General features: G+C 45.3%; 2 protein-coding genes and 1 long non-coding RNA gene across 9 annotated transcripts; 2 read left to right on the top strand and 1 right to left on the bottom strand.

Moving 5' to 3' along the window:
- The first annotated feature begins 2,924 nt into the window (after positions 1-2,924).
- Positions 2,925-21,087, top strand: LOC100191235 (uncharacterized). 6 transcript variants are annotated; one of them, XR_004853093.1, is made up of 11 exons: positions 2,925-3,146; positions 3,244-3,401; positions 15,601-15,888; positions 16,103-16,232; positions 18,648-18,755; positions 18,859-18,961; positions 19,036-19,161; positions 19,513-19,554; positions 20,028-20,221; positions 20,559-20,691; positions 20,780-21,033. XR_004853093.1 is itself a non-coding variant. In XM_020543828.2 (10 exons), the coding sequence occupies exons 1-9, from the start codon at positions 3,094-3,096 to the stop codon at positions 20,647-20,649; spliced, it is 1,251 nt and encodes a 416-aa protein (XP_020399417.1). In that variant the 5' UTR covers positions 2,925-3,093; the 3' UTR covers positions 20,650-20,691; positions 20,780-21,087.
- On the top strand, positions 8,731-15,290 carry LOC118476147 (uncharacterized). Its single transcript, XR_004855515.1, has 3 exons — positions 8,731-9,378; positions 9,956-9,958; positions 10,408-15,290. It is a non-coding gene; the product is annotated as an uncharacterized lncRNA (long non-coding RNA).
- A 34-nt stretch (positions 21,088-21,121) lies between the features above and the next one.
- LOC103643601 (SPX domain-containing protein 3) lies at positions 21,122-22,589 on the bottom strand. Of its 2 annotated transcripts, none has more exons than XM_008666765.4 (3): positions 21,994-22,589; positions 21,818-21,914; positions 21,122-21,655 (listed from the first exon to the last, which is right to left on the bottom strand). In XM_008666765.4, the coding sequence occupies exons 1-3, from the start codon at positions 22,117-22,119 to the stop codon at positions 21,282-21,284; spliced, it is 597 nt and encodes a 198-aa protein (XP_008664987.1). In that variant the 5' UTR covers positions 22,120-22,589; the 3' UTR covers positions 21,122-21,281. The 2 variants fall into 2 exon arrangements, with proteins under 2 accessions (XP_008664987.1, XP_008664986.1); XM_008666764.4 differs by having other exon boundaries at positions 22,028-22,588.
- Positions 22,590-24,536: the final 1,947 nt, after the last annotated feature.

Consider the following 24,536-nt stretch of genomic DNA (forward strand, 5'->3'; position numbering starts at 1 on the left):
TAGTATGAAATATCATGAAAGTATGAGCAAGTTATACTATAGTCACATAGTTGTCATGTGCAGGTGGATGTTCAAGCTCAGTGAATGGGCACATTTATCCACGTATGATGTTGGTTTGCACTCTGGCTCTACAGCTTCACATATTCTGGTGTGTTCAGTTACTCCATATGGTACATTAACTTAAAAATTTTGAGTGATACAATATATGGCAGTTGTACTGTTCCCTTCATTAAACAATGCTGTGATGTAAGGTTTTCGACCGACGAACAAAGAGGATAGTCGAAGAAGTTATTGACGGAAAAATTGTATTGTCCATGAGGGCTTTATACCAATCAAAAGTAGGACTCACTCTTATCAATACAGGTATGTTCGATCAAATAATATTAGCTTGTTTTATGTTTCCATTTTAATTTAGATAATCATATGCTGAGGTCGAATAGATAGACTCACCTAAAACAATCTGTATTATCCTCACTACTAAGGATGGAACCATGGAATCATACTAAAGAATGTTAGAGCAATCATACCTGTATTGATAAGAGTGATTTCTAGTTCCAAATTAACCTGGAAATTTCAGAGAATGGACATCACGAGACGCTAGAAGAGAAGGCAGAAACCATATTCTAATCAGTGTGAAGTACAATGCATCAAGAATAAATTACAGACACTTACATCTTCAGCTAGCTTCATGTTCTTAGTGTGAATACAGAGAACCTCGGATCCTTCTCTTTGCTGCAGATACAGTGCAAGGCCTAAAAATGAGAAAGGAGAGGTCAGGCGAGGAGGATCTGGGTGGCCGTCGCGGGGAAGAACAAGGACAGCGTAGGACTCAGCCATTAGATTCCAATAGCCTCCACCGATTGAGTGGTACAATAAGTCCTTAAACACCTTTATTCATGGTCAACTCACATCAACCAATGCATTTAACCCTTGACATGAGATGAGATATCAAAATCTCGTTCCGCGAGGCTGACTGCTTATCACATTAGTCATTACACAATTTATGCTCCCGAGTCAAAACATGGAATGTAAATATGGTCAAGAAGAGATTATGCTTGCTGTGACTACTACGCCATGAATACAAACTTCAATTAGATCTGAGTTTGGCCCTGGCTCGTTCTCACAAGTCAGATCCGAGAGAGGATGAGAACTAAATAATTCATGTTTTAGTCCCAACTATGTAAAGTCAATATTAGCTCATTTCGATGCACCCAGCACCGGGGAGCTCGGGAAGCTGAACAAAAAACACGATACAAACCAACCCCACCACCACTCAGTATAGAGAGCCACCCCGCTACCCAGACCCAAGCCCTGGCAGCTCCAGCCTCTAGGGAACCCAAGCACCGCCATCCGCCGTGCGACCCTAGCACGTACGACACGGGATCTCTCCGCAACCCCCAACCCCAGATGACCCAGATCCGGGACTTACTGGAGCGTGGGGACGATGCGGAGGGGTGCTTGACAGATCCACCGGCTGGCTGTCCTCGAGCCCCGGCTCCGCCATCCAAATCACGCACGCAACCTCGGCGGCTCCGTGCCACGAATCCGCGCCGAATCAGAGGCCTAAATGGTGGATCCCGCTGAAGAAGGATCCGTTGTGGTGCGGCATGTGTAAACTCACCCGATGTGGCCGTGCGGTTCGCGGCGGAAGAGGAAGAAGACATAATTCTTCCATTTCACCAGTCCCTGTACCATGTGTCAACATAATTCTTCCTTTCTTGGTATCCAAAAACCATAGATCTGGTGTATTGAGACTATTGTCATGCGCGGCGGAAGAGGAAGAAGATGCCCGCGAAGGCGAGGAAGGGGAAAAGGAGGTTGCCGATGAAGGCGACGAACCCGGCCGGGCCGGCAGACTCGCCCTCGGATACGGAGATGTCGACGTCGTTGGTGGCGAGGATGTCGATGTGGTCCGGGTCGTTGGGGACCACGACGGTGGCGTGGTGGCCGTCGATGACCGCGAGCTAGAGCAGGCCCCCGTCCTTGGAGAAGCACACTCGCTCGACCTTGCCGCGCTTGACGGCGGACAAGAACTCGCTGTAGCGCCACTGCACGCCCTCGGAGAGGTCGGAGGCAGACGCGGAGAGCTTCGGGGCCATGAGGAGGGAGTCGGAGAAGGGGTTGGCGGTCGGCGCGGGCGCCTCGGCCTGAAGCTCGGGCGCTGGCGTCGGCCGCGAGCGCAGGCGAAGCCGCCAGCGCCAGGAGCGCCGCCCCCGCGGGGAGGAGCTTGGTGACAGGGAGCCGCAGCGTGCGGAGGCTGGAAGGTTTGGGATTTGGAAAGTTAGCGAGCGGCGGGTATGCGGGCGCTTCGCGGAGGGCGTGCGGAGCGGTCGCGGCGAGCGCTTCGCGGCGGGGTTAGCGGCTGGTAGGCGGGGGTACGGAGACGGGGGCAGTCTACAATAAGCCCTTAATAGTTAGTAGAGATAAGGAAATAATCCGTTGACATGCTGTCATAGTGATATCATCAACGACCGAAGGAATAAAGAAAGGATAAAAAAGAACGAAAGGGGAGTTAGGCTTGCACCTGTGTTAGTTTTGGAGAGCAATGGGCCAAGCGGCCATGGGAGGTAATGGTGGAGCTTCTCCTTTTATTTTATTTTCAGTTTTCTTTCTATTTTTCAATTTCAAATCCACGCTTTGCAGTCAAGTGTAACAAAAAATACCCATAATTATGCAAAAATAAGTATTTATATGTATAAAATTTTATAAGCATGGAATTTACATAGTTATATAACCTAATAGAAGTAATTTATATAGAATAACTTACTATCCTATTTATTATAGTTTAAGTATATAGCCAATATTTTATATTTACTATTTATTAAATTTTTTAGAAGATAATCTCAATTTATAACTTTGTTATGATACGTTTAAAATTTTAAATTTTTAGAAATTAGTTATGGTAATTTCAAACTTATTCTTTTGCTCCACGCATCGAGGACCTAATTCTAAATTCGTAAAATCATCACGCGCCGTCTTCAGTCCTCTGCCTCCTCGTCGGAAAGCCCTAATCCCACTCAATCCTCTCGCTGCCGATCCGACCTCAATTCCGAATCCCTCCCCCATCTCCCGGCGTCCCCAACGCCCTCCGCCATGCCGGACGTGCAGCCGCTCGTCAGCGACTTCGTCCTCAAGCTTAAGCGCCGGTAAGCTGCTGCCTCTCTCCGTCCCTCCCCGTCCGATTCAATCACCGTTGCTGTAGCTGTAGTGTGCTTGGCGTTACGTGTCTGTGTTGGGTGGCAGGAAGGTGGAGGGGTCGCACGCGGTGGCCCGGCAGACGGCGGAACTGCTACGGTCGGTTGTGTCGCAGCATCGGATGGGTAGCAGCGCCAACCAGGCAGCCGCGCTTGCCGATGCTGTACGCGCTGTGGGGGAGCAGCTCATCTCCGCCAATCCCATTGGTAAATACTCCAACCTTCGTTTCATTGTGGTGTCATGCTATCTTGTTCAAGTTTGCCCATTTTGTGCATTCTTAAGCACATCTCGTTAATTAAGTCCTCAAAGGCTAATGGGATGGCAAATTCTGTATCGTAGCAATGTTTTGTTGGCTCTGTACAATGTTAATGTCCATGCACTGTGCCTGATTTGTAATTTTCGCATTTACTTTTCTTTTAGTGTCAGAATTCTATCAGGGTGACCTGAAAACTGTGTTGGTATCCAACTGGTATTTGGTATGTTCTAAATTATCTTCTCAAACCAGACTCCATGAAAATCGTACACAGTCATACCCTTGTTGCGGTAATATGTTAATATTACTTCTCTCTGTGTTTGTCCCCAAATCACAACTGAACCTTCTTATTCAAAGTTTCATTAGCTTTATCGAAGTTACATTATATTTACTGCTATTGAATTTATTTCGCTCTCAACTGTTGCTCTCTTAGACTGCCACCCCAGCTGCTCATGACTGTAGATGAGTATTGCCATCTGCTGCCATTACTTATTATTGTATACTCCATCCATTCCAAATATTAAGTTGCTCTGGCTTTTCTAGGTAGATAGCTTTTGCTATTCACCTAAATATGCATTATAGATACATAGTAAAAACCATGTGTATAGAAAAGCAAAAACGACTTACAAGGGTACATTATAGATACCTATGTATTTGTACTAGATTTGATGGCTTGAATGCCATGGATCTTGACTTTGATGTGACTTCTCAGCTTTTGACCTTGGATACACCACATTCAATAGTGTTGTATGGCACATTGCTATTGAGCTTTGTGTTTTGTGACCAAGAGTTGACCCATAGGTGTATTGCATAATTTAAGAGAAACAATATGAAGCTTTTAATTTTTCTCATGTTAGATACTTAGATCTTTACATGTTTACCTAGGTAGGTCAGTATATTATGTTTGCACTTGAGTGTAATGGGTGATAACAAGTAGGTTCTTAGCTGAACAAATGTAGGTTTGTTTGAATTTTGTGTTGGGGACTGTTCTTGTAATATTTTTAAATGAGGTATCTGATCAAGTTTGTGAGTAACATAGTTTAGGGGGTGTTTGGTGTAGGGACTAATTTTTAGCCCCTCCATTTTAGTCTCTCAATTTTATTCCCTAAATTGCCAAACACAAGGACTAAAATAGAGATAATTCCTCTTTTAATCCATGTGTTTGGCAATTTAGGGACTAAAAGGGACTAAAATGGAGGGACTAGATACCAAACACCCCCTTAAATGACTTGATAGAATTATCTATTCCTTCTTGCTCGCACATGCTGAGTGGAATAAATGCATTCCCATGGGCAAATACTCATCTAAGTGAATGGTGCATATGTTGATGCCCCAACTTCATCTGAAGTTCCTGGAAATAATCTTGGAGAGACCCATAAAAAAAGGAGCCCTTGTATTATGCCAAAGAAAGATTGAAGTAAAAAGATAAACTTCCAGTGGAGACAGATATTGCATGGACCCGATCCTATCGCTTGGTGACTCATCCTTGAATTGACTAGCCACACACCGGTTGAATTGAGATTAGACATATGTATCAAGCAACATATGGCAGAATTTCAGTTTCTTGCCATTTATACACCTAGGTGATATGTCTGGTGACTCATCCTTGAATTGACTAGCCACACACCGGTTGAATTGAGATTAGACATATGTATCAAGCAACATATGGCAGAATTTCAGTTTCTTGCCATTTATACACCTAGGTGATATGTCTCACTTGGGTCCTTGTGTCATCACCATGTCAAATTGTGATTGATGTTATCTTGTGTATCACTAAACTCATGTGAACATGGGGTTAGCTCCCAAGGCCCATGAACTTTTCCCACTTTCTTAACGTCTACTATGCCCCTGTTTGTTTCGGCTTTTCGTAGCTTCTGACCACCAAAAGCTGCTGCGGACTGCCAAACACTCAGCTTTTCAGTCAGCTTCTATAAAATTTGTTTGGGTAAAAACCATTCAAAATCAACATAAACATATAATCGGTTGAGTCGTCGCAATAGTAGTAATCCATCACTTTATAGATCATGAGCCCCATGGACAACTTTATCTTCCTTCACACGTAATTCTAATGATATTTAGATTCTCTACACAGCCAGATTCTCCCCACAACTAGATTTTCGGAAAAGCTAGTCAGAAAAAAGCTGAACCAAACAGGCCCTATATCAATTTCTTTTGCTGGGAGATTATTTTGCATTGTCATATCTCGTTGCGCTTATCCTTGATGAGCTTAACTTTGTCTACCACCTTGAAGGAGGCAACATCCAATCACTGCAAATTGCGTTATCCCTCTCCTTCAGTTGAGTCAATAAGCGTTGTCAACACCGACTTGGGTTTACTAATCCTCTACATGCATGGTTATTAAGGCGTCCGTGAAGCGTTGCCTTAGCGTCGTTTACGCGCTAAGGCGTGCAAGCAGGGTGAGGCTGTAACTAACCTTGATTAGGCGAGATGACTACCCCTGTGGGTACTGTAGCATATATATAGGCAGACAATAATATATGGGCCTTAACACCCCCTGTCAAACTCAAGGCGGAAGTGGAGGATTTGAAGCATTGAGTTTGATTAGATGAAACTGATGTTGTGCCCTAGTTTGTGCTTTTGTGAAGAAATCCGCAAGTTGTAATTCTGAGGGCACATATTGAAGATCAATGATCTTCTGATGACAATGAGATCTAGTGAATGAGACATCAACACCAATGTGTTTTGTGAGTTCACGCTTCACTGGATCATGACAAATTTGTATAGCTCCAGTGTTTGTCACAGCGAAGAAGTGTAGGCGAGTCACAAGAGACGCCTAGATCAGCCAAGAGCCAATGAATCCAGATAATCTCAGCAGTAGTAGTAGCCAGGGCTCGAAGTTCTGCTTCAGTACTAGATCTAGGTACAACGGCTTGCTTCTTGGATTTCCAAGCAACAGGGGATGATCCAAGAAGAATACAGTAACCAGTGGTGGAACGACGATCTGTAGGATCACTGGCCCAGGTAGCATCGGAGTAAGCATGAAGCTGAAGTGGGGAATTTGAGTCATAAAATAAACATTGTGTTTTTGTCCCCCTTAAATATCTAAGGACACGAAGTAAGTGCCCATAAGGAACTGATGTAGGAGCAGAGACAAACCGACTCAAGATGTGAACCGCATGAGCAATATCTGGCCTGGTGACAGTAAGATAAACTAAGCTGCCAACAAGATGTCTATATCGAGATGGATCCTCCAACGGTGTCCCATCAGTCGAACAAAGAGATAAGTGAAGATCCATAGGCGTGGCAACAGTGCGAGTATCACTAAGACCAGAACGATCAAGAAGGTCTTGTATGTACTTGGCCTGAGAAAGATAAATACCATTTTGAGTCTGCAAAACCTCAATACCCAAGAAATAACTGAGGTCCCCCAAGTCAGACATTTGAAATTCCTTACTCAGATACGCCTTCATATGAGCAATATGGTCTGGATCATCGCCTGTAATCAACATGTCATCAACATATAGTAATAGCAACGTGCGTCCTCGTGAAGAAACATGAATGAACAATGCAGGATCATGATCACTAGAATAGAAACCACAAGCCTTGATGACAGAAACAAATCTCTCAAACCAAGCATGAGGAGCTTGTTTGAGACCATACAAGGCTCGACGGAGACAACATACATGCCCTGATGGAACCTCTATCCCAGGAGGTGGATGCATATAGACTTCCTCATGTAGATCACCATGAAGAAAAGCATTTTTGACATCCATCTGAGAGATAGTCCAAGAAGATGAGGCTGCAACAGCAAGTAAAGCTCAGACAGTAGTCAGATGGGCCATAGGTGCAGAAGTCTCATCATAGTCAATACCCTGAGTCTGTTGAAAACCTCTGGCCACAAGACGAGCTTTATATCGCTCAATAGACCCATCAAATTTGGTTTTAACCTTGAAGACCCATTTGCACGTGATAGGTACAACACCAGCAGGTAACGGAACAACATCCCATGTACATGTGCGATGAAGAGCATTTAATTCATCAGTCATAGCAAGCTGCCACTCAGGTATACCAGAAGCCTCTTTATAAGATGATGGTTCAGCAATGACTGCACCAGCACGGGGAAACCCATAATGTTCTGGAGCTGCAATATTGCCACGATCACGAAGATGATACCCCTGATTCAAAACAACATGAGAGTCATCATTGTTAGTACAAGTATCAGTAACAGGATCATCATCAGGACTGGCCGTGGGAGTAGAGCGAGGACGACGAATGTAAGTCTGAGTGACAGGTGGTTTGGAAGCGTAAGACTGAGATGGTGTGGAAGTGGAAGGTGGTGTGATGGGAATAAGAACATCTGGGGTAGAAACAATAGGTGGTGATACTGATGAAGTTTCAGAAATGGGAGGAAGGCTCATGAAGGAGGTAGACTCTGTGGAATAAAAAGAAGAATGAGTGGAAGAGTTGTAAAAGAAGGGTCGGTTTTCATTAAAGCTCACATCTCGAGAAATACGCATGCGATGAGAAGATTAATCATAACACCGATAGCCTTTATGTTCAGGGCTGTATCCAAGAAAAACACACTCAACAGATTGAGCAGTCAATTTAGTACGTTCACGAGGTGATAATAGGACATAACACGTACATCCAAAAACTCGAAGGTGGTCATATCGTGGAGGAGTTCCGAAAAGAACTTCGCCAGGTGTTTTGCCAGAGAGTTTGGATGACGGTTATCTATTGATTAGGTAAACCGCAGTAGAAACTGCTTCACCTCAAAAGTGTGAAGGGACAAAAGAAGATATCAACAAAGTGCGAGCAGTTTCTATAATGTGACGGTGTTTGCGTTCAACCACACCGTTCTGTGCATGAGCACCAGGGCAAGAAAGCTGAGCAAGAGTACCCTCTGAAGTAAAAAACTAGCGAAAATTATCAGATAAATATTCACCACCAGAATCAGAACGAAAGGTTTTAATATGAGTGGAAAATTGAGTGTGAATCATGCAAGCAAAGGTTTTATAAATAGAAATCAGCTCAGAGCGGCGTTTCATGAAATAAATCCAAGTGTAGCGAGAATGATCATCAATGAAAATGGCATAGTATTTATAGCCACCTTTTGACACAAAAGGTGCAGGACCCCAAATATCAGAGTGAACCAAATCAAAGGGTTCAACAGAATGAGAATCACTAGTAAAATATGGAAGTTGTATTTGTTTTCCAAGATGACAACCCTTACAATGAAAATCAGACTCAACCGAAGTATGACCTAAGCAACCTGACTTTATTAGAGTAGACATTCTAGATCCACACAAATGACCTAGACGATGATGCCACTGGGCAAAAGACGCAACAGAAGCAAGGGTAGCTGGAAGCACATGCGCTGGAGATGTAGCCAAGGAAGGAAGCCGCAAAGAGTCCAAGATGTAGAGGCGAGGAGCGGCTCTACGGCGACGGCCAATCCCAATCACTTCCCCTGTGCGAAGGTCCTGTACAAAACAAGATGAGTCATCAAACCCGACAAAGCAATTATGATCCGTAATTTGACCTACTGAAAGAAGGTCCATAGATAGCTCAGGAACAAAGAAAATATTAGGTACTGTAAAGTGTGGATCAGAAAGAGAGCCCTTATGAGTAATGTGGCATACAGTACCATCAGCTGTCTGCACTGAAGCACCATCTGTGACAGGTGTAGTAGAAGCCAACTTTGACTGATCAGATGTGACATGAAAGGAGGCTCCTGAATCAAGTACCCAGGCCGACTCTGAAGTACAAGCGGACGAAGTGGCAACAACAGCAACTGAGCCTCTAGTAGATGGTCCTGGACCACGACCACGAGCAGCACGTCGTGCACGGAAATCAGTCAACTTCTCAGGAAACTTGACAAAACAAAGCTCGGATCGATGATTGGTCTTGCCACAATGATCACAAGGCTTAAAAATATTCTTAGGTTTCTGGGCAGCAGCCAACACACTGTGAGGATGTCATGGGCATCATAGGGAGCGAGAGGCAACAGCCAGGCTGGGATAAGGCTAGAGAATAAGATTGAGATGAGCTGGGATAAGGCTAGAGAATAAGATTGAGATGAGAGAATTGTGGAGAGTTGGTTAGCAGTAGATAAGTCCAAGAAAGTAGGAGTTAGTTGAGAGTTTGTAGGAGAAGTTGGTTAGCCATAGGGCTATTTATAAGCCGCATGGCAGCAGGGAATAAATCAAGCAAGATCATTATCAAACCAATCTCTCTCCCTTGCAATGACCCTCTCAAGCGCCTAGGGCTGCTACCCTAGAACCAAGCCTGCGGCAGAGGGGTATAACCTCGCCGGAGAAGACAGCTATCCCCATGGACCGAAGGTCCATGACACCAGGGACTGTACCTGGCGGCGTGCCAGGAACCCTCGCGCTGCCGCCTGAAGCCGCACCGCTGCTTGGAGTTCCTTCTCTGTCTTCTCCTTGTAGCGGTGGAACATCACAACGAATTGGTCCCACTTCTCTTCGAGCCGAGTGAATGCATCTAGAGTTGGAGAGGGCGGGTGGGAGGGCGTTGCGGCAGCAGATGGTGCGGCGGCTGGTGGTGGTGAGGGATGGGCGGCTGGTGGTGGTGAGGATAACCTGGAGCTGATACCAGGTGTCATGGACCTTCGGTCCATGGGGATAGCTGTCTTCTCCGGCGAGGTTATACCCCTCTGCCGCAGGCTTGGTTCTAGGGTAGCAGCCCTAGGCGCTTGAGAGGGTCATTGCAAGAGAGAGAGATTGGTTTGATAATGATCTTGCTTGATTTATTCCCTGCTGCCATGCGGCTTATAAATAGCCCTATGGCTAACCAACTTCTCCTACAAACTCTCAACTAACTCCTACTTTCTTGGACTTATCTACTGCTAACCAACTCTCCACAATTCTCTCATCTCAATCTTATTCTCTAGCCTTATCCCAGCTCATCTCAATCTTATTCTCTAGCCTTATCCCAGCCTGGCTGTTGCCTCTCGCTCCCTATGATGCCCATGACAGAGGATTACCACCAGTAGAGGACAGAGAATTAAGACGAGTCTTTTCAGCAAGTAAATCAGACAACGCCTTAGCCATAGTGAGAGTGTCAGAGCCCTGAAGTAAACGAGCACGAAGAGAATCAAACTCGACCCGAACACCCATAACAAATCTGTAAGTGAAGAACTTCTCAATAAACTTATGAGCCGGACATGGATCAGTAGTACAAGCAGGCACCATTGATGTCAAAGCACTCATCAGGCGATCAAAGGCTGAGTAGTACTCATCAATACTCATATCATTTTGCTCAATAACATGTGTCTGCTGCATGAGGGTGTGTAATAGAGCACCACTGTCCTGAACAAAACGCTCCTTCAAATGAGACCAGGTGGCTTTAGCAGTTTCAAATTTAGATAAACTCATAATCATAGACGGTTTGACGCTGTTCACCACAGCTGCCATCACTTTACCATCATTAAGTTGCCATGTTTTGATATCAGCAGCATTGCGACGATCATCAGCAAGAACGGGTGCCGCATCAGTCAAATGGAAGAGTAATCCATGTCCCCGGAGTGCAGTCTCAACACAGAAAGCCCACTCCGGATAATTTTGACCATCAAGAGTGATATTGACCACAATAGCATTTGTCGCCATATTGAATTGAATCAAAATCAAGGATAAGAAGAGACCTGAGACCAAACAAACCAGAGCACAGCGGCTGGCGGGAGCAGCGACGTCGCAGATCCGCGACCGGTGTAGATTTCCGGTGGGAGCAGCGGATCTGCAACCCTGCGTGCAACGACGGCAGGCGGGGATCCGCGGAACTTGTCCCAGGCGGTAGAACGGCGCAGGCAGAGATAGAAATCCGCCCCTGGCGCACTGCCTCTGGCAGCGGAAGGAGCCCTGCCCCTGGCGCACTGCCCTTGGCAGTGGAAGGCGCCCTGCCCCTGGAGTACAGCGGTGGCGGACGACGCTCTGCTCCAGGCGGCGGACACCCCTGGCGGCGGATCCAGGCGGTGGACACCCTTGGCGGCGGATCGCGGCGACTGAGAGATCCGCCCCTGGCGGCGGACGACGCTCTGCCCCAGGCGGCGGACGGCGCTGAGATGAGAGAGATCCGCCCTGGCGGCAGATCCATGGGAAAGCGAACAAGGAAGGCCGCGCGCCCCTGGCGGCGGGCAGCACACGACGGCGGACAGGAAGCTGGCCGGATCTCCTGGCGGCGGATCGAGGAAGAGGACCGCGATGGCGGACAGGAGGCTGGCCACGATTGGCAGCACAGCGACGGCGCCAAAAAATGGATCAGGGCCGGATTTAGACTATACCCTAACCCTAACCTGCTCTGTTACCATGTAACTAACCTTGATTAGGCGAGATGACTACCCTCGTGGGTACTGTAGCATATATATAGGCAGACAATAATATATGGGCCTTATGGGCCTTAACAGAGGCGTCTACCTCGCCTTGCTCAGGGGCGTAAGGCGTCCGCTGTGGCGTGAGGCGGCTACCTCGCCTTGCTCAGGGGCGTAAGGCGTCCGCTGTGGCGTGCGAGCAGCGTGGAGCGTCGTTAGGGCGTCGCCTTGGGGGAAATAAGGTTTTGAGGGGTTAAGTGCAGTGGAGGCGACAACGTATAGTCTACCTCCCGGCGGCGCGCAGTCGCGGCGACAGCCGTACGCAGCGCGCGGGTGGAGCAGCTCCGCTGGGGCGCGATAACTAGTAGGGCATGGCCTCGGCGGCGCTTGCTCCCTCTCAGGCGGTGGCGGCCCGCCCTCTTAGGCACGACGACGTGCAGGGAGAAGTAGAGATGCGGGGAGGGAGAAGGGAGGAGAAGCTGCTAGTGGCTGAGAGAGAATTGCTGGCGTCTGAGAGAGAGGGAGAAGAGGGAGAGAGAGATTGTGCTGGGTGAGGACGTGAGGTAACCCTAAATTTGTTGGGCTGGGCTGTGGGTTTCTTTATTTTTTCCTTTATCTTTTTTCTGTTTCTCTGTTCTATTAGGCTGAAATGGTCCTAGGCCTTACAGTTGTGCTAGCTTGTTTATTACCTCGAATTAGTGATATATAAATAATATTTGGTCTAATTTTTTATATTTATATATATAATTAAGGCATAGCCTCGCCTTACACCTTTTCGCTTAAAAGGTGAAAAGGGGGACACTCTCCTTAACTTGCCTTACCGCCTTAAGGCCAACTCCAACAATGCCATGCATGCAGGCGTGTATAACATTGTTTTGCACTGTAGATGCACTGTTTGCAGAGAGGAGTTTGAAATAGAGAGTGTGATAAGGAGTGGGATAAGGAGTTTGCTGGAGATAGTCTAATAACTATGTCTACATGCCCCCGCCAAGGCCTTCAAATGGGACATAAAATTAGATATACCAATCAGATTCAACACAACACCTTATAGCCATCGGTTCACTTATCCAAGATCTATTTTAACTTATTAATGAATTTGATTTTAATGAGTTGATTATTCCTTAGGTTACATAGCTCTAGCCTGACAGTTCTCATGAAACAATATACAAAATAGAGTTCAGGCAAGGAAGGTGCAATGTCGGGCCCATTAATTAGAGTTGGGATTCAAAATCTGAAGTGTTATATTTTTTCTGTTTTGACTACATATAAAATCTATTACTTAACATGTATAAACCATATATCACCATATTATGATATTAGTAAGTGTTTTGGCCTATTTAGCTTAATGTTTTTTGTTTTGGCTTCTAACTAGTGCTGCTTGTCGAAACTAGAAGCTAATTGACCTAAACCGTCCCAGGCCAAGCCGAGTGAAGAGTGCACGCGGCCTATAGCCCCAAAGGTTGAAGTAGTGCTGATGTATCGTTGCCTCACCACAGCTGACAGCTGGTTCGCCATCGCTGCCTCGAACCTAGAGTTTGGATTTTGAAATGGGAACATGGAGGAGAGAAACCGTGAAACGCCAAGCAACAGGAGCATGGTTTTTAAAGCGGTAAGGCGGTCCAAGGCGTTGGACCACCGCCTGGACGCCTAGCAAGGCGCCTAGGCGTTAGACCACCGCCCGGACGCCTAGGCGTCGCCTATGCGACGCCTAGGCGACGCCTTAAGAACAGAGAACAGGAGTCATGTGCTTGACTAGAGTCAAACGACGAGATAGGGGGAATTGGAGGGAAATTGAGCCACTGGGCCTTGTTGAGCTGATGAGAATAGAACGAAGAGTACCAGGAGGCTATTGTTTTGGGCTCAACTCATGAATACCCCCTATCATTTTAACTCTATTTTTAATTTTTACAATACATATTATATGTACGGTTTTTTTTGACAAAAAATAATGGGTATTCAGTTGAGTACCCTTGAACTTGGGAAGGTGTATGGAGATTTGGCAATAACGTAGGATCTGATAAGGAAGAATCTACTTGACAAGGTCAAAGTCATTGATCGGATTAAACACACCTTGATTGCATGAGCCGATGCCTGTAAAGTGCTACATCCTACTATTTTGAAGAAGTTGAAGTCCCATTTGAAGGCATTGGTGGAGCATTTAGAGTGAGTTAACACTAGTTGCTTTGGAGGTGAAGCCTATTGACTCAGTTGAAGAGGCACACGCCACACACATCCATTAGTGGCAACTTGGTGTGGCTTGCTTGAGTTGATAGCTGAATTGAAGCGTCTCTAGGATTGGCTTGCTGGCCTGGAGATGCGACACCAAAAATCTCCTAGTCGTGGTTTATGAGGTGACAAGGCGTGCCTAGGGTGTTGGGTGTTGGGGTCACCACAACATGTGTGCGCATGGTGTCCGCCATACGAGATTAGGTGTCGATTAGGCGTGGAAAGGTGTTGGCCGAGTGCCTAGAGGCCTGCGGTGTACGCCGGAGCAACAAATCGAAAGGAAGGCGGAATTGGGCGAGGAATCAAGCAGACGCGATGAAAACTGGTGGGAATTGACCGCAGGCGATGAAAACCTATGAGAATTGTCCACGACATAGAAATTGTGCGTGGTATTGGCTGCGTATAAAGCATATCAAGCGGCAAATTAAGTGCACACATGCATCTGTCGCGACCAGGCCTCTTCACGGTGAGATGGATTGGAAAGAGAGGGTGGGGGACCTGAAGCTCTCGGCGGCGGCGCCCCCACCAGTTCTATGGCTGCTGGGCTGCTATTCTGCACTGCCTAGCTATGATTTGCCTCTCCGCTGGCTGTCAGCTCCTCCCGCTCGACTCTGCCTGACTACTCTTGATTGAGTCATTGTCAGCCATCAGGTTTCTCTGCTCCTTGTCCGCTCCCTGCCTCCTTCCCTGCTCTCCTCCCCAACTTGCCCTCTGCTGCCTTTTCTCTCTGCTAGTTGCTATGCTGCTTATTTTATTGCTTTGCTCTATCTCTGCTCATGGATTTGTCAGTTTTCCCTCCCTTTATTGGATGCTCTGATGTGTATTGCTCTCTGCTCTGTCTGCACTGTCATCACCGTGAGCGTTCGTGGGGACAGGGATGGGAGAAAAATCTTCCCCGTGAGGGTTCACGGGGACAGGGACGGAGAATCTTTCTCCCCGCAAAGGTGGGGACCCATTCCCTGATGGGGAATTTCCCGCTGTCATCTCCACAGCATGTGTGTATGGCATCACCTAGTCGATGTGATGGGGGGGGCACACCTCGCCTCAACACCTAAAAAACCATGCTCATAGCAACAGAATTGGACATTCAACATGTGAACAGAAGGCACAGGCTGCTAGTGAGAAAAAACGTTAATGAACATGTAAGGTATATACTTCAAGAATGTTGTAACCTATGATGACAATTTCAAGCGAGATTCTAGTAGCATTGATAGGATGGTGAAGCATGCCGACGAGGGGCTAAGTTGGACTTATCAACTAGGAAGAGAAGTGCCAAGAAGCTGAAACACTTGATGTTGTCAGCATGTTGTCTTTATGTCAATTGTTCCCGTGCAAAGGGTTTGCATGTTCTGGGAGCAAAATGCTACCACCTTTCAAGTTGGAGGGTTGCAATGCATTTATTTTTTGGTAATTAGGTGCCAATTTGGAAGTTAGTTGAGTAATCTAGTAGCTGTATGCTGCTTGGATGTCAGATAATAAAGATGCTGTCATCACAGCATGTTTGTAGCTTTATTGGAGGGTGACGCTTTTAATTCAGCCACATGCAAGTGGGTGATATATAGCAGTAATAGACATAATACTTACCTATCCACTATCCTTTCACAATTGTAGTACTAGCTTTTAATCATTTTTTTTGCAGAGCTTGCTGTTGGAAACATTGTGAGACGTGTTTTACATATAATAAAGGAGGAGGATATATCTTCCACAGCAGTTGGAATTGAAGGTCTTTCTGTTACTGTTGACAGTGATGATGAATATGACAGTGAACATGATGATCGCCCTGCATTATCTGCTGCTGTTCTTGCTGCACATGCTAGAAATGCCCTTCGTGCACCTTCATTGCAGACTCTGCTAGAAGACATTCCTGTGAGTCCTGCAATTTCCGGCACTGCATCATCAACCGGTGACTCAGACGGAAAAAGTAAATGTATGTTTGCATCAGTTATTTCCTGCTTGTTGCCATAATGTTCTCTTTAACATCTAAATATTCCACCTGAACTGGTAGTCTTTGTTCTTTCTGTATAATTTGGAGAAACATGTTTTAGGAATAATAATACTGGAGTCATTTATGTTAACCTTGTAAGGGTTTTATGCCTTTTTATGTCTTTATTGGCACTGAAGTCATGTTTGTTTTACTATAGCAGCTGGAGATAAAAGCTCAACTAGGAAACTGAAGCATGATGTCATCGCAGCCATTGGTGACCTTATTGATGAGATTGACTCATGCTATGAGCCGATCTCTGAGCAAGCTGTGGAACTTATTCACCAAAAGTATGATCTTGCTTTGGCTAAGATACATGAGTATTGCTTTAAGCTAGTATCAACTGCCTTTTTTTATTTAAGCTGCTTCAATGGTGGTAGACTGGTAGTGTTTTCGAGTCGATAAGTCTGAGTAGAGTCTTGCAGCTATCGACTAGTAGACTAGTCGAATATAAGTCAATGATTATATTTTTATAATTTTCTATATATACTAAGACCAAAAAACATACTGAAATACAAAAAAAGGGTGAAAGAAGGGCATTGAACCTGGAATATGCAGATATTCCTGCTCCTGTCCTTGTAGCACCCTGAAAAGGACAAAATCACAAAATTATTAAGTGTTTTCTGTTGAGTATTAAATAAAAAACAGTAGTATGTCACCTCAATCGTTTACTCTCAGATGCTTTGTCATTCCCTTTTTTTAAATTCTAGTCATTCTTATTCCTATGCGAGAGAGAATTCTTGGTGACATGACGAATTTTTTTCCTTTTTAGTATATGAAGCAAAAAGAAAGAAAAGATGGATAAAGATTATATTCTTTAATTATTTCTCTATGTTTTATTACTTAATCTATGCATCTCCAAAATTTTGTGTTCTATTGGATTGGATTTGTTCGAGAAGCAAGTCATAATGCATATTAAAACAACAAATTCAGATAGCATATATCAACAAATTAAGGTGGTGTTTGGTTTCTAGGGACTAATTTTTAGTCCATTTATTTTATTCCATTGTAGTCCCTAAATTACCAAATACGGAAACTAGAGGCTAAAATGGAATAAAAATATAAAATGGAGGGACTATAATATTAGTCCCTAGAAACCAAACACCCCCTAATACAACAACATCTAGATCTCAATGTCATGTTACAATCATCCAAAATTCGGTAATAATCCTTATGCTCCAGTAATTTCAGTCGGTAATCTTTATTTTGAGTCTCCATGGTCACGGGTCTAGATGTTTTTTGTTGTTGGTGTTAATTTTCTCCTTTTTTCCCTATAGCCTAGTGTATGTGGGTTTGTGTGGAGTTGTACGAGGTTTCTTCTTGCCTCACCTTTTCTTCTTAATATATTGATACACAGCTCTCCTGCGTTTTTGATTTTTTTTTGATAATAAGCAACATCTAAACTCAAGTTCCAACTTCTAAATAGAACATCTCTTTTATTAAAACCTCAACCGGTCAACCCTTTTGAGGGCACCTCCGTGCTCCACGTGCTTTCGGAGGCTTCTGTGGCCTGACGCGTGGCTGACGCTTGCGATTTGCGAAATGCCAACGCTGCTCGCATGTCCGCTTTTTTCATTGAAGATTAGCCTGTACAACGGTCAGGCTACGGCCCACGAGACAACTTGAGAAATTCATCCCGTATCCTTCTCTCTTCCATGGTTCCCACCTCGGCTACTGATGCTTTCTCTCGCGCGAGACACGACACTCATCGATTTCACAAAACCCTAGGCCCCAACCACCACCTAGACACGGTGACGCTGGCGTCGTCTGTCCTCGACAGGGTGACCCTCTGGTCCAAGAATCCTCTCAGCCAAAGGCAGCTGCCCCCGGAGGAACCAGCTGCCGCCGTGGAGGAACCAGTGGCCACCGCGACCGAATTGGCAGGGGCATCCAATCCATCTCCTGTCGCGGCGGCAGCCACTGGAGATGCCTCGTCTGGTCCTGCGCTCGCCACCACTCCTCCCGCTTCTCCTGCCATGTCCACAACGCCTTCTCTCGTCAAAATAAAATCTAGAGAGTGACCAGCATTACACATTCCATGTCACAAAATAAAGTCTGGACTCTGGACATTGGACAAACACCATAAAATAACCTAAGTTTTGTTCTTATCTTAAACATCCAATTCATCAGACATATGAAACCCAAGGCTTGCTGCGCTAGAGGTCTTCATATCATCATCACTGCTGTTCATCTCATCATATGTAGCTTCTCCAACTTGAGTAGTGGTGTCAATGATATTTCGGTTCCTTCACTGGCAGCTGTAAGTTAGCCTCATTCCTTTGGAAGGACCATCACCATGAGCTTGCCTTGGGAATATCCATATGGTTTATCATGTAAATTACTGTTACATCTAGAAAAAGCATTGGTGAAAAGTACTGCATCCAGTTATTAAAAGAAAATTTATTTCATGCAATAAGCTAATAAGTTTTTCAATAATTTATTGATTTTATAATGCAAATAAAACTTCATTATCCATGAGTAACCCATTGCAATATCCTTTGCATATTGCTTGAGATTAATGTGCCTAAAAAACGTTTGCCTTTGGATATGTAAGCATTATATGATTGACCGGTATCTGAAACACAATGGTGTGAAGTCTTAAATATTCTGTTAATTAGATATGGAGGTTCTCTATAGATACCTTAGTGCCAGCTGAAATATATTGCTTTCTTACTGACACATTAAGTGTTTATCACTTGCCACAGTGAGGTAATCCTAACTCTAGGTCGTTCGAGAACTGTCAAGGAGTTTCTGTATGCTGCGAAAGAGAAGAAGCGATCTTTCCGTGTATTTGTTGCTGAAGGTGCTCCAAGGTTTGTGCATTATTTGAACTTTACTGTAACCTAATTGTTTCTCGTGCACGGTATACTCTTGTCTGACACAGTGACAGTGTCGAAATGTTTATGCTGGGATCAGATATCAGGGCCATGTTCTTGCAAAAGAGTTGGTTGAGAAAGGTGTACAAACTACAGTTATAACAGATTCAGCAGTTTTTGCAATGATCTCTCGAGTTAACATGGTATGTTTGTAGTCGTTGTTGATTTGCAAATTCTGTCTTTGCATTATAATTCCAATCCCTGATTTTATTTGAAGGTCATAATTGGAGCGCATGCTATCATGGCAAATGGTGGAGTCATTGCACCAGTAGGGATGAACATGGTTGCACTTGCTGCTCAAAGGCATGCTGTGCCTTTTGTTGTGGTTGCTGGTAGTCACAAGGTTGATTTCTACACATCCCCCAGTTCTTTTGCAACCTAAGTAGCCAAATAAGAATCAGGGTCTACATCTACATTTTACTGTTATTTCTAATGTATGTGTCCATAATTTAATGTTCAATACTTCAATAGTGCATTGTCCCGAGTTAGCCCACTTGTTACATCGTCCTAATTTAATGAAGAAAAAGTGGACTTGCAGCACTTATGAGGATGCTGTCAAATTTCATATTGTGATGATTCCCATCATAGTATTTTAACTTAATGTTTTCTTATTTCTGGCTTTCTGCGATGTACTGTTATCTACAGATATTTCACTCATCTCGCGAAATCTCTTTGTTGCTTCCATTTTCCACAGGTGTCATGCTTAACTAGACGCTTGATATACAGAGTAGCATAGGTATATATCATAAAGTGCATTTTACTGTTATCATTTCTTTTTCAGCAAACATGATTAATTCTGAGGCCTCTCATCAAGAGCACTATTTACTTGCAAGTGAATTATTTATCAGCTTATAATTTTTTGTAATTTCTTAATTAATGCTCCCTCCGTACTCCAATTCACATTTTTTGTCATAAATTTTTTTCCAGTTATTCATTGGCAAAAAGTTAGCATATGTTTATTGATATCGAAGTACATTTGATGAAAAACCTGCTAGTAGCTTTCTTCCCTAGAAGTCTAAATACTTGTGTGCATAGTAGGGATCAGTTTGGTAATGTTGACTGAACACATATGAGAACCAAGGGTAAATAATATTGGAATAAGGTGGCATTCACAATTTTTGAATGCCCACACAACCCAGAGGTATCTGATGGATTTGAAGCACAGAATATTTTTCTAACCAATTTAATTGTTTTCTTCCTCATGCGCAGCTGTGTCCTCTGTATCCACACAACCCACAAGTGTTGCTGAATGAACTCAAATCGCCATCTGATTTGCTCGATTTTGGCGAGTTCTCAGATTGCATGAATTTCAGTACTCAGGATGGCAGCCCCTTGCTAAATGTTGCCAACCCAACATTTGACTATGTGCCACCGAAGCTTGTGAGCCTATTCATCACTGACACGTAAGTTCCGTGGGCATTTTCTATGATCTGGTAATAGAAGAGAATGGTTATATGCACTTGGTGCTGCATGTTTCAGCAGTTTTATTTTTTTGCTGTCTGATGTGCCGGTTCCATGCAAGTTTCCTTATGAGAGAACTATATCGACATAAACCTCTTTTTTTTAGAGTGTGCATAATCGTATGTATCTGAACTTCTGATTAAGAATTGTGAGTACATTTAGGACACCTTAGTTTCCTACCTCACATGGACATACACTATTATCATATCCATAGACTTCAAGCACCTACATTCAAATCATTCAGTTCGTTTTCCTGATATAGTTGTATTTGCCTGGCAGCGGGGGGCACAGTCCGTCTTATATGTATCGGCTTATTGCTGAGTATTACTCAGCTGATGATCTGGTAGTGAGACGGAAGGCAACATCTTGAAAGAAGACGAAAGCACTGCAAAGTCTCCTTGGTGGTCTGATGGTAGGATTTTCCATCTTTGTTTGAATCCGAGTGTTGTTCTTGTACTCATCATGATCTGTTGCCTAAAGATCGACATTGCTGCCTTCAGTGCAGTCATGGAATTGTTGGTGGGTCCAGTCACTGTCAAACAGCAGGAGATCGATGGAAGCATTCTCGCGTTTGGGCGTAAACTGTCGAGGGAATGGGATGTGACGTCATGGAATTGTTGTCGTACTACAGGAGAGGTTCATATACATGAATATATGATTGACTGGTTGTGTAGAGGGTCGCTGTTTCTGATCTGGGCCTTGGCTGGCCCAAATTTTGTCTTATAAATTCCAGCAAGCTGTTCGGTGTCACGTATTCGCTGAGCCCCTTTTCTATTTCTATATACTGTATATGGTATTACGCCTGTCATGCTTCTTTTTTGGCGATTCAACTGCGTAGATGCTGGAAAAGTAAAAAAAGAAGAATTCGACAGAATTTCTAGGCTTATACAAATAGGTGAATTTGTAGTAGGAAGCGAAAGTATACATGTCTCTTATAGTATGACAATCTAGCATGAGTAGTAACTGGCCGTCGAAGAGCACAGCGGAAAATCTCTCGGATAGTCAGATGGACACTTGACCGGCGACCTGGACGCACACGCGCCGCAGGAGATCGGACTCCGGCGGGGCCATCGGTGGCAGCGAGAAGTGACCGTACGTGGAACTCCCGCTGCGGAGCTCGCCCATGGTCACCAGCGCGGCCACGGTGTTCCGGAAGATGCCCTGCCTGGCTGAGGCCACGGGGGCCGTCCCCGCCGACGAGCGGGCGTGGCCTGTGCTGGCCTCGAACACGGCCTCCATGGTGGCCTCGCAGTCGCGGACGAGCCTGGAGATGAGCTCCGTGGCGAAGAAGGGCTGCCGGAGCACCTTTCCGATGAAGGGCAGCCGCAGCAGCCGCCCGGTGCGTTTGTCGTACTTCTTGAGGATCTTGGCCAGCCCTGCGATGTTTAACTCCACAATTATTGTCCATCTTGCATAAGAATAAACCACAATCCTAACGCACAGCTAGCATAGTTGAGTTTACTGTTTTGCTGCTACAGCGCCACAAGACAGAGAGGGGGCACCGGGCAAATTATGCTGGGTAGATAGGTGGAAGCAACCTGTGTAGTTGATGGCGCTATAGTTGAGCAGCAGCACCATCTCCCCGTGCAGGTCGACGATCGCCTTGCGCGCGTCCTCGGCCGTCTCCTTCAGCTCCTGCGCGGTAGCAGAGACGGTGGTGGTCAAGACGACGCGCAATAAATAGCGCGCGCACTCGCATTGGCACCACACGCACGTATGATAGGAGGGACGTCAGGACGTGCACGTGCCCTGTGCCGTATGACGAAGTCCTCCTCCCGCTCCAGGAAGAAGGCGTTGAACCGGTCGACCTCGGCGTGGAGGAGGCGCAGGAAGGCGGCATCGGCTGCGCGGCCGCCCCTCCTGCTGGGCGAGGAGGCCGGGACGAGGCGGACGAGCCTCTTGAGGCGCTTGTACGCTAGGAACTTGTCTCTCCAGTCCGGGAGGCTCTCCTCCACCTGCTTCTTGAGCCTCTTGCCAAACTTCATCTCTTCTTGTTCCCTCGATCACAATGCTAGCTGGTGGTGGCTCGATCAACGCATGCAACAGCTAGCTCTAGGATGTTCTAGCTGGACAGAAGATATCTTATGCAAGAGCGAGGCGAATGGGCAGTGGGGGGAAGATGCAGTCGAGACTGAATGAATGGAGAATTAATGAGTGCAACTGCAAGGTGGGTTTAGTACGCCGGAATGGAATATCTCACGGCATATGCCATGCATGGAGGTCGGGTCGGTGAGGGGGAAGGGAAGGTGAGCGGATTGATGGTACGGCGCGCAACGTCAACGTGACTGAACAAGGTTTGTTAGTCTCCAGCCTGAAGTCTGAACCAACCGTGGCCCGGTGACACAGGGGAGAATCATTCTTCAGACAAGGAGTAAAAGTAAAGCGTCAGAGACGGCTATGAGCTATATCTCCGAAAACATCCAAGAATATGTGCAAGGCATATTCCATACATGCTTGCCAGGACGTACGAGGGTGCCTTCGAGGGGGGTCGCTGTCCCGTTGATCAAGCTTACATACTACTCTCTTGCATTGCATGCGTGGAAGGCCATGGGATCTTCAAAAGTGCACACATGGCATTCAACGGAACCTTCCTATTATATTGTCACTCTCATGGAGTCATAGCTAGTAGTAGTATTAATTGCTTCCATCGATCCTCTAGATATTTTCTTCCAAACTAATGCTAGTAGTACTGTGGTGCTTCGTTCTACACACATACTATTGCCTTCACGTGCTCCTCTAGCTCCTTTTTAAGATAATAACAAGAATATATTCAGTCTCATCCTCTAGTAGATCGAGGAATCAGATCATATTATTATAAATAGTCACACCACACTGATTGGAACAATTATACGTACTAAAATTCGAACCATTCCATTTTTTAAATAAAAAAAGGCTATCTAAAAGTTGCAAATAAATGCACAACCGCATCCTTCGTTATGTTCTTCAAACCATTATATTATATTTCTTTCTTGAACACGCACGGGAGCTACGTATCATTTCAAAGAAAGAAAGAAATAACACATTCCAAAATAGACCAACACAACCCCCCACACACACTCACACACAACACTCAACACAACACAACACGACACAACATGCATGCCACATCCCCAAGAACTCCCCAACTTGTGTCAACCACATTATCTGAGAGCAAGGACAAACATTTTCCTCCAACCATACACCACAACCTAAAATAATCATCGGCCAGAATGAGGGCCTTGGAGATACTAGGCCGCACACTCTTGAACACATTCATTACGGTGGCGCCAAATACACCAAGCACCTAACACCACTAAGGAATTCAAACTAGCTTTAAAATCGCCATGCACCATCCCAACCGCTTTGCTCCACCACTCATCAAAGTTAGTTTCATCATTGCCAGGGGAGAGGGTTGGTAGCCCCCAACTTTTGCAGCAACAAGAACAAGGATTGTATTGAAAAAGACACATGATACTAAGAGGTGGTGGATGATTTCCCCTTATTGATCACAGAAGGGGTCAACACACAGGGTGAGGGAGGCCCCCTTTTGGCCAAACGGTCCACTGTCCAACACCTATTATACATGACCAACCATAAGAAGAAGCTGCACTTGGCCAGAGCCCAGGTCTTCCAAATTCTCTCATGGCCCCCAAGGAAGTTGAGCCACTAAATAACAAGTCATATGCTGACTTAGCCAAATAATGACTAAAGCTAGAAAACCTCCAAACATGTTTATCAGGGGTTCCTGCATGACGCACCACATAAGAAATAGCAGCCCACAAGGTCAAAAAATATGAAATGACCTCCTAGGTGACTAAACCTCTCAAATCTCTGATCCAAGCCATGTCATCAAAGGACTCTGCACCGTTCTCTTATTAGAGATCCTATGTGGAACAAGCACATGAACATGGAGAGCCATATCCTCCAACCTCTAACCCATGAGCCACCTGTCTCGCCAAAAGAGGGTACTACGACTGTTGGGGGCCTCCTATGTCGAAGATCACTCATTTAACATGTTGCTTCGGCACAAACAAGTGTATTTCAGGAACAGTTTCACTAGCGGATGAAGCTAACCTTCGACCAAAGCAGAGTACAAAGAAGCTTCGTCTGTGCGCAAGTAGCGAAGATGGCAGCCGAAGTCTATAACTTCGGACACGAGCTAGCCAGAGGGGAAGCTACCAGACAATGAAGGTCAAAACCTGCATAACCAAGGACAGAGAAAATACGTTATTTTCCTAATATCATTTGTAAACAGTGTGTGTAAAACCTTAATGTGCA

Source organism: Zea mays, chromosome 1, assembly GCF_902167145.1.
Source record: "Zea mays cultivar B73 chromosome 1, Zm-B73-REFERENCE-NAM-5.0, whole genome shotgun sequence".
Taxonomy (NCBI): domain Eukaryota; kingdom Viridiplantae; phylum Streptophyta; class Magnoliopsida; order Poales; family Poaceae; genus Zea; species Zea mays.